Source organism: Mya arenaria, chromosome 10, assembly GCF_026914265.1.
Source record: "Mya arenaria isolate MELC-2E11 chromosome 10, ASM2691426v1".
Classification (NCBI taxonomy): Eukaryota; Metazoa; Mollusca; class Bivalvia; order Myida; family Myidae; genus Mya; species Mya arenaria.
Genome location: NC_069131.1, coordinates 52,357,257 through 52,368,113, shown reverse-complemented (window position 1 = coordinate 52,368,113; position 10,857 = coordinate 52,357,257). Strand labels below are relative to the sequence as shown.

General features: G+C 35.1%; 1 protein-coding gene across 1 annotated transcript; it reads left to right on the top strand.

Moving 5' to 3' along the window:
- Positions 1–2,246: 2,246 nt before the first annotated feature.
- Positions 2,247–6,943, top strand: LOC128207024 (C-type lectin-like). Its single transcript, XM_052909818.1, has 6 exons — positions 2,247–2,350; positions 2,701–2,801; positions 3,132–3,225; positions 3,533–3,619; positions 4,472–4,601; positions 6,854–6,943. Exons 1-6 carry the CDS (start codon positions 2,284–2,286, stop codon positions 6,888–6,890), a joined length of 516 nt encoding a protein of 171 aa, XP_052765778.1. The 5' UTR covers positions 2,247–2,283; the 3' UTR covers positions 6,891–6,943.
- The last annotated feature ends 3,914 nt before the right edge of the window (positions 6,944–10,857 follow it).

Below are 10,857 nucleotides of genomic sequence, written 5' to 3'. Positions count from 1 at the left end.
AATATGCTTGTACACATTTATTCTTTACAAATTTAGATCAACTAGAGTGACCCTTTTGTTTTGCCTTCCAACAAAATGTTTATCTTTTTACATCTGTTTGAAAACAAAGTTGTATAAGATCTTTTCAATTTTCATAGGCTTTTAAAGGCATAGTATGTTATAGTTACGTTAAATTATCTAAGTGTATGTATATTCAAAATGACTTCTCTTAATGTTTTTGAAAGTTTAAACACCCAGTATGATAGAAAATGCATCATAATAACAAACATGCGACACAAATGAAAATATATTTCAAATTTAGCAAGGAAAAAGTCAAACCAAATTTGCATATCACTTCACTTTCTTAAAGTCCCAGTATGTGCTAGTAGCGTAGACTTTCCTTGAACGAGTATTTATATAGAAATGACTTCTCTTAACTCTCCCAAAATATTTTAACCCACAGGATTATAAAAAAAAATGTATTGATCTCATTTACAATTAACGTTCAACAAAACCGAAAGCATATTCGAAATTCAGCGCCTATAAACCATATAACGAGTAGTCGAGTCAGTGATACTGTTGGAAATTTCCATACATTTCGATACATTTTTGTTTAATAAAGACTTGTGTGGACAATATAGTTTTATCAGACATTATCTTAAACTCTATCATACGATACTAAATTCTGCTACTATAAAAGTATGCAAAATTGCCCAATTGCCAATTTTATTTATGTAGGCAATTGAGCGGTAAATAATTGACGAGAGAGCGAAGACACTTGTAAATGCGAGCCAAGATTGGAGCATATCACATAAAAACATAAAAAGCCTTGCATTTTGATATTTTATGCTCTTCTAGCTCAGCCAAGTCGTTTCTGGGAATATTGCGGGCCTAATAAGGCTACACATGCAATAAAAATGTTCCCATTTCGAAAATTGTAATTTACGATCTAATGTTTATTTAAATGGCAACCTGAGAACCGCCTAAGATGATCCGTATCTTGCGTACCGTATTTAAATGCTTAGTTCTGTCACAATGTTTTTCAAACATACAAGGGAGATAATAAGGTTATATTCGGCAACCTTTTGATTATGATACAGATTATTCCAATACATTAATCGTTTACTGCGCACCCATAAAATTCATTTAACAGAGAACAAAAGCTTTCATTTAGTCCTTATAAACAATAACTTAAGTGTCTTCTGCCGAAACAATGTCAAGTTATAAAGGCTTGTGTCACTGTAGTCCTAATAAACAGCCACTTCAGAGTCTTTGACGATTTTTGTTTTGGCGCCTCTTCGAGTCCATATCCCGCTTGTTGTTTTCCTTGTTAAATAAATAAAATCCATCAGATACCTTATCTTGTGTTTTGAAGTCAACTAATAAAGCCTTACTGAAGGGTCATAATTAGCATTATATGGGAAATAGAGCTATCTAATTTGATTATTCAATTAGTTTCTAAATTGTTGAGTACCGTTCTATAAAGTCTCAAGTTAATACATCAAGTAGTTACTGAGATATTAACCTATGTTTGGTTTGATGCAACACTTTAACCAGACTTTCTAAAGGGCAACACTTTGTGATATATTCAAGATAAAAGTGTATATTTGAATTACTCAAGTAGGTTCGGTAGTTGGGAACACATGGCTAAAGTTTCTATGTAATACATGATATATTTCCTGAGATTTTGAAATCATTGTGGTTTAATGACCTTGACATGATAACTACGTCGAATAATAAAGGCCAATGGTTTGCATTTATTCAAAATATAGATATCTAAACTTGGTTATCTAAACAGGATAGATGGTTTAGTACCATATATTGTATAAAGTCTCAATGAAATACAGCAAGTAGTTGCTGTGCTATTATCATATGTGTGCCTGCATCGTGACAAAACCTCAACCAGAATTTATAAATAATTTGATAAAGGCCCATTATTTGCATTGTCTTCAAAAGGTGGTATCTATCTCCATGGATTAAGTTTGGAACAATATTTAAAGTTTTCAGTGCAATACATGATGTATTTGATGTGATGATGACTTAAAGGTGCAGGGTTTTTTGCCATTGGTATATAATATGTGCTAGAAAAGGCAACACGAATGATTTGTGTTTAACATATCTTAGTAGATAATGCCACATAAAACTAAGTTCGCAATTGATGGAAAATTAGGGCTAAGAGATAAGTAACCTCTTTATCAATGTTTGCTTAAAGATAGGCAGTGATTCGCATATATAGAATTTACTTCTATGATACTTCACTTCGTATACGCACAATATTATCAGAAATCAAGCATAAGTTTTATTATGAAAACTTCATTTATTTACTTTGGATTAACTCTGTGTTATCTTAGTTTTCCGTCACCTACGCATGGTATGATATTTATAAAATGAATAGGATATATTTGAGAAAAAAAAGAATATTGTTCAAAGCTGTTATTTGTTATTTCGTTTTATGACTGTATGTCCATGCTTTCCTGTTTCTCTCCTATTTTGTTGCTCTAGGCAAAGTGTTCTCCATTTGTTAAGCTGATTTGCAAGAATTAAATTGTTCCTGGTAACGGGACTTGTATTCTTAATATGATGTCTGTTTCATTGCTATTTTGTTTCTCCAGGCAAAGTGTACTCAATTTGTTAAGCTGATTTGCAAGAATTAAACTGTTCCTGGTAACGGGGCTTGTATTATTAATATGATGTCTGTTTTTTGTTATTTCGTTTCTCCAGGCAAAGTGTACTCGACATGTTTAGATGGCTGGATGCCATTCAACGGCTCATGCTATTTGTTTGCCCATGGTGACGCGAAGTTAACTTTCACCGGAGCAGAGGTAAATATAACATAATTATATATCAGAAACTACCCTGATATGTTTTTGCAAAATCGAACAGATGACTAAAACAAATTTATGGTTTTAAATAATAAAAATGTTGACTACATATGATGATAATCCAGACTATAAACTGTACAATACTTAAACAACATATACACATGTATATACATTTACTTAATTTATCTTCCTGTTTTTTAACTGTACAATACTTAAACAACATACTAGTATACACATGTATATACATTTACTTAATTTATCTTCCTGTTTTTTATCTTCCTATTTCAAATGACTTATAAGTTACTTTTTGATTTTAATTATCTATTACAGCATTTTTGTCGCCAGCATAGCAATTCGCATCTTGTTCACGTCAACGATGCCCTTGAGAATGACTTCATCAAAGACCATCTCAGAGACCTGAAACGTAACAACTGCTTGTTCATAGTTTTACATTTAACCGATTTATTATGCTATGTTTGACATAAAAATAAGATTTATTTTTCATTTTAAGATGCTTTATTGCACAAACAACCCGCGAAAGACATTTACTTTTTTTTTTTACTTTGAACCTTATATGAGAGTTTGCTTTGGTGTTGATTATGTTTTCATTTCAAAACGATAACCAGTAAGGAAATCTCTTGCAATGTTGAAAGTTAAGTGCGCCAATAGTTGTGCTTACTGTGAATAATTTCAAATAATCGGATAAGTTGTACCAACAAACATTTATCTAGCAAATCACTGGTGGATTGGAATCACTGATGAAGATATTGAAGGCGTTTGGAAATGGTTTGATACAGACAATGTCGCTTCATTCACAGGTAAGACATTTAATGTTTCAAGACAACACAGCCTGATTGTGTTTGTCTTTTTCGTTTAGTATAAACTTGTCATTGGTTCTTGTGTCAATTTAAACTTAAATCTAAGTTAACTGTGATTTGTATTTGTGTTTCAATCATTAACTTATGCACTGTACTGTTTGTGAAGTTTTGTGCTTTTGTTTCCATGTTCTTGTTTGTATTTTTTTGTGTTCTCTGTCTTTGGCGTTAACCATGTACCATGTACCAGTAAACGGGATTTATGTTTAAACTTTTGGCTACTGAGCTTGATTCTGTAGTGTTTCAAATAAATTTTAAAAACAAAACCGAGATTGCCATTTTCATCCGTTCGACGATTTGATGTGTTTTGTCGTTTCTACTGAACATCTTTCCATGGTACCTGTCTTAAGCTCAATAGGGTGCAATATGATATTGAAATGACACTCTTATTCAAAATTAATACATACAAATGGATAACAAACATCAACTTTGACGGATAAACTTTTAACTTCCAACTAAATAATGCTTTTATGGAAAATATTAGTTACTGATAACAAGTTTGTAACTGTGTGTTTAATAGCAGAACACGCAAAAATATTAAATGATTGGTTAATGCTAAAATATTTACTGTGGTCTACTATAGTGTATATGGTAGAAATACCGTCTTTTATGCTCATTTCGTTCAAATTCAGTAAGTAGTGAAAGGTTTATCATTCAAAATCTATGTTTGTTATACATTTGTTTGTATTGTCACATTAAGAAAAATCAACCGTTAAACAGTGGCGTGGCTATGCTTTTTAGGGCAATGTCATTGAATACGAGTAGTCACTTACCAAGTATCTTTGTCATTATAAGACTGGCAGCCAAATGATCACTCACATAATGACGAGGACTGTGCCATATTCGTCTCTGTATACGACTTCAAGTGGGCAGACACACCCTGTAACACGCCGAACACGGTGTTTCCTCCGATATGCGAGACTTCGTAAGTTATAACACATTTTGTTTATAACTGACCTTATTGTTGCGGGTGGTCGGGCTCCAATTTTTCGAAACTTCTTAAGCTTAATAGGCTTAAGTCGCCTTTTTCAATAAGCCAAAATACATACTGAAAATGGATTTTGATAAATATTGGATGGTTTATTCTGATAATCATACAGGTTATGCCTACATAATTTCTAAACATTCTTTAAGTAGTATATATAACACATTTACAAGAACAACAAAAACAGTGAGATAAGCTTAATCCTGTTATAAGGGACTTAAGAAGATTCGAGAAATTGGGGCCGGAAGATTTAAGAATGGCTGTAATTTAACAACAAAGTGTTGAATTGCTTTTCATACCTACCAGCATGAACAAGAAAAAAGAGCATCTTTAACCTTTATTGAACCTTTCAAATTCGAGTCTTCATGAAGAAAGTCGGTCGCTCTAGTACACTAACTCTACATAAGGCATATGGGGTGTTTGCATGCCTATACGAGCTTTGATATCTAAAATACTGAACTTGAATATTTTCGTCAGTTTTGCATTTCTTATTTGACATGTGTTGTAATGCTGCACGTGCTCCAATTAATCATTTCTTTTAGCCTTTTGGTAAATTTCTATTTACCATCGATAAACTTCTTAAGATTATTGCTGTATGTGATTGTAAGTGTTCAGCCGGTAATTTCCGATAGCTTTCTACCTTAAGTACCACCCCTTTATGCCATTTTATTTTAATACTTATTCTACACAGTCCGTAAAAGGAAATATCTTTATTCAAATATTTTTAAATGTCACAAGGAGACAGACGTTGCGAAACAAGACGTGCACGTGTACTTGAACATGCAGCTACACTTATATAAACAGTTGGGTTCAATGCAGTCAATTTACACGTGTATATTAAGTTTGGCTGATACTCTCAAAAATAACCTTCCTCATGATATTGTAATTCTATTAAAAAACGTAAACACTGTACACACACCATGACGACGTCGTGCACCAGAGGTAGCACAAACGTACACGTACCCGTAGCTAAAACGTACTCATACCTGTACCCGAAACGTACTCTTACCCGTAGCCCAGACGTAAACATACCCATAGACCAAACGTACTCGTACCCGTAGCTCAAACGTACTCATACCCGTACCCGAAACGTACTCGTACCCGTAGCCCAGACGTAAACATACCCGTAGCCCAAATGTACCCGTACCCGTAGCTCAGACGTAAACATACCCGTAGCTCAGACGTAAACATACCCGTAGCCCAGACGTAAACATACCCGTAGCCCAGACGTAAACATACCCGTAGCTCAGACTTAAACATACCCGTAGCCCAGACGTAAACATACCTGTAGCCCAGACGTAAACATACCCGTAGCCCAGACGTAAACATACCCGTAGCTCAAACCTACCCGTACCCGTAGCTCAGACGTTAACATACTTGTAGCCAAAACATACACTACCTGTAGCCCAAACGTACAAGTACCCGTAGCTCAAACGTACAGGTACCCGTAGCCCAAACATACAAGTACCTGTAGCTCAAACGTACAGGTACCCATATCTCAAACGTGCACCTACCCGTAGCCCAAATATACAAGTACCCGTATCTCAAACGTACACGTACCCGTATCTCAAACGTACACGTACCCGTAGCCCAAACATACAAGTACCCGTAGCTCAAACGTGCACCTACCCGTAGCCCAAATATGCAAGTACCCGAATCTCAAACGTACACGTACCCGTATCTCAAACGTACACGTACCCGTAGCCCAAATGTACACGTACCCGTAGCCAAAACGTACACGTACCCGTAGCCCAAATGTACACGTACCCGTATCTCAAACATACACGTACCCTATCTCAAACGTATACGTACCCGTAGCCCAGGCGTACACGTTTCCGTATCTCAAACGTACACGTACCCGTAGCCCAAACGTACACGTAACCGTAGCCAAAATGTACACGTACCCGTAGCCCCAACGTACACCTACCCGTAGCCCAAATGTACACGTACCCGTAGCCCAAACGTACACGTACCCGTATCTCAAACGTACACGTACCCGTAGCCCAAATGTACACGTACCCTTATCTCAAACGTGCACGTACCCGTATCTCAAACGTACACGTACCCGTAGCCCAGGCGTACACGTTTCCGCTGCCAAAACAAGTTATGTGTCACAACCTCTCTCATGTTTGTGTTAAGGTTCCATATAAAAGTAAATCAATTATACCAGTTTGATCGTCTGTTAATTTCAGTTCCCGTTCGTGTGAGGAAGCGGTTGTTGTTGGATGAATGATGACATTTGACTGTCAAGTCGTAACGAAATAAAACGATTTGAGATATTAGCATGTGCTTTTATTCATTTTTTCCACTTCTACTAATAGTAGTTGTAGTAGTAGAAGAAATAGTAGTAGCAGTAGCAGTAGCAGTAGCAGTAGTAGTATTGGTAGTAGTAGTAGTAGTAGTAGTAGTAGCAGTAGCAGTAGCAGTAGCAGTAGCAGCAGCAGCAGCAGCAGCAGCAGCAGCAGCAGTTGTAGTAGTAGTAGTAGCAGCAGTAGCTGTAGCAGTAGCAGCAGCAGCAGTTGTAGCAGTTGTAGTAGTAGTAGTAGCAGCAGTAGCTGTAGCAGTAGCAGCAGCAGCAGTTGTAGCAGTTGTAGTAGTAGTAGTAGCAGCAGTAGCTGTAGCAGCAGCAGCAGCAGCAGTTGTAGCAGTTGTAGTAGTAGTAGTAGCAGCAGTAGCTGTAGCAGTAGCAGTCGGAAAAACAGAAGTAGAAGCAGAGACAGCAGCAGCAGCAGCCGCAGCAGTCGCAGTAGCAGTAGCAGCAGGAGCAGGAGCAGTAGCAGAAGCAGTTGTAGCAGCAGATGCAGCAACAGCAGAAGCAGCAGCAATAGTAGTAGAATTAGAAGCAGTAGCAGTAGACGTTATGAACATTAGTAAAGATACGGTGCTTTTCCTTGTTTCATGTGTGTTTATATTGGTACTGTAGAAGCATGTATTCCTGTGGTACCCATTTTTTTACGTTACAATGTTATCACTTTAATGTGCGTAGGTTTAATAATTAGATCACATTCAACCACACGAAAATTTGACATCACATGACCTCATTTATATAAACTCAATATGGAACAAAACATAATTATGTATCCTTGTGCTTGGTGCTTTCGTCGGTGTGACTATTTTGCTTGAAATATATTTTAATGAAGAAAACAATATATAACAAAAGCATTACAAAACTGCTCAAATTAATTAAATTCACCTTTACTTTTTTTCAAAAGGAATGCAAAGTCCTGCATTCAATACAGGAAACATTAGCAGATGAAATAAACAACAATTGAACTTTTCAACAACAGTGTAGAAGTTCTTTTATGTTAAGTATAATTGTAAAAGTGTATATTACCTACATGGTTTAGTTTAAACCATTCATTGAAAGAGATTCGGTTATCTTAACATGGAAACATTTTAAGTCAGATGTATTTTGGAATGCATAGAATAAATTCAAAAGAAACTAAATCCTCTTCAAATGTTTAGCTAAGTGTAAATTTGTAACAGCAATTAGTACGCCTCGATCTGGGCGGCGCCACCGTAACTGGAGAGGGGGCGTCTAGTACGCCTAGGCCTGGGCGGCGTCATCATAACTGGCGAGGAGATGTCAAGTTTCGGCCTGGACGGCGCCACTTTACCTAGAGAGGGGACTCAAATTTTAGGATTGGGCGGCGCCACTGTAACTGGGGAGGGGACGTCTAGAACGCCTCGGCATAAGCAGCGTCACCGCTACTGGAGAGGGGATATCCTGATTTTACTTTTAAGAATTGATTTGTTGAGCGCTTGGATGTCAAAGAATGAACACATACTGCGGAAACGGGATGCCCTAGCTTATGTTTCCTGCTTGTAACAATACTATTGCTTTTTTCTGGTGTACAGTGTGCATGACATTCAAGTAAGGGAAATAAATCCCCTAACCTTTCAACATTGGTAATAACACTATTACCGTTCTTTGAAAACTGATTTAACTGCAGACAACCAGCCAAACATAGGCCTAACAATATCATTTCCAATGTATTTTCATAATTATAAATATATTTATAGAAATGACTTATTTCCAATTTTCATCATAACCGATTGTTATAAGGAATACTATACTATACTATACTATACTGTACTATACTATACTTAACTATTCTATACCGTACTGTACTGTACTGTACTGTACTGTACTGTACTGTACTGTACTATACTATACTATACTATACTATACTGTATACTGTATACTGTATACTGTACTGTACTGTACTGTACTGTACTGTACTAAACTGTACTGTACTGTACTATACTATACTATACTATACTATACTATACTATACTATACTATACTATACTATACTATACTATACTATACTATACTGTACTGTACTGTACTGTACTGTACTGTACTGTACTGTACTGTACTATACTATACTATACTGTTTTATACTGTACTATACTGTATACTGTATACTGTATTGTACTGTTCTGTACTGTAATGTAATATACTACACTATACTATACTGTACTATACTGTTCTATACTATACTGTACTGTACTGTACTATACTATACTATACTATACTATACTGTACTGTTCTATACTATACTATACTGTACTGTACTGTACTATAACAATCTGTAGAGATCTCAACCATACCAATAAAATCATGTTTTTTAAAGCTGCACTCACACAGATATACAATTTTTACACCGTTTTTATTTTTTATTTTTTTGTCTTAGAAAGAGCATTTGTTTGCATAAATATCTGCAAACCAATGATATAAGATTGCTGACAAAAAAAATCGTATATTTTCATAAATCCGTTCAAGAATTAATGCTTTATGGCTTAAAACGTTACTAACGGCTTAAGAAAAATGCATAAAACATAACTTTTTTGAACTTAAATATAAAAATCTGCGATCCAATGTTTTGTCTACAGTCTTATTTCACTGGTTTCCATGGATTTTCGCAAAAATGGCTTGTTTCAAGAAATATATAAAAAAGTTGTCAAAACGTTCAATATGTGAGTGTGCAGCTTTAACCGTTGCAATTACAATTAGGATAAAAACTTTGATCACAATCATTACACTGATTGGAGATCACTGTTACCCGTAATATTAATTCGCCCACATTATAAAATCATTGTTAAGCAAGTTATCTACGAAAGGTCTCCATTTTCTTGACACAATGCAGCACTCAATGTCTCGAAACGACTTTCAATGCTTATAACAGGATTAGGTGTATCTCACTACGTTTGCGTAATACTTCCTTAGAAGTTTGTAGTCTTTAAATAGGAATTTTAAATTTATAAAGTAGTAGCAGTAGCAGTTTTGTACATTTACTTTAAAGTGTATGCTAACTTTTGACGTCATTTCCTGTTTATTATATACAAACAACCTGATGAAGGCCGAATGGCCGAAACGTTGTTTCATAAATAAATAATTTGTGTTGAAGTTGGACTTCTTTAATTATCACCAAATTTATCTGATCAAATTTATAAAAGTATTTTTGGGTAATTGGAATAAATTATACTCAAGTCTGTCAATCATTGAGCACTTTCGAGAAATTGGTTTGTTTCAGGTGAGTAAATGATGGCACGTATGTGGCCAATGCAGAAGTTTGTTTGAACTCTGTTTCCTCGTTGTCGGCTAGTATTCAATATAAGTCTTAAATGGGTCTAAGAACGATGTAGCTAATCGGATCACTTGTTATTTATAACTGACCAATAGAGTGAATGAAGTCAAAGATACAGGACTTAAAGATTAACTTAAATTGAATATTGAAACCACTTTTGGTTATGTCTAACTTTTTTTTTCAATAGTTTGACATGTTCTGTATTTCGGTTATATCGAATACCCGTTAATTCGAAGTATTTCCCGAGGTCCCAATGGATTCGGCATAACAAGTTTCGACTGAACTTTGATCAAACTACAACAGCAAAAAAACAAAAAACGATTATTACATACAATTTTCTGATCGAATTTGGAACCGTTGAATATATTAATTATTCTCGATTTATTTAGATTTTTCATCACCTTTATACTTTTCAGTTTTAAGCTTTACTTATAAAATCATAATTTCATATGTATCTTTTCTGGTTATATTATTTATACATACTACAATATGTTGTATTCCAAGAATTTTAAAACGTTATTAATGAACCATCTGGTACCGTATTGAAGTAATATTCGCTATCAGTTTCATCATTATTTTGCTTAATAATTGCTCATTTATTC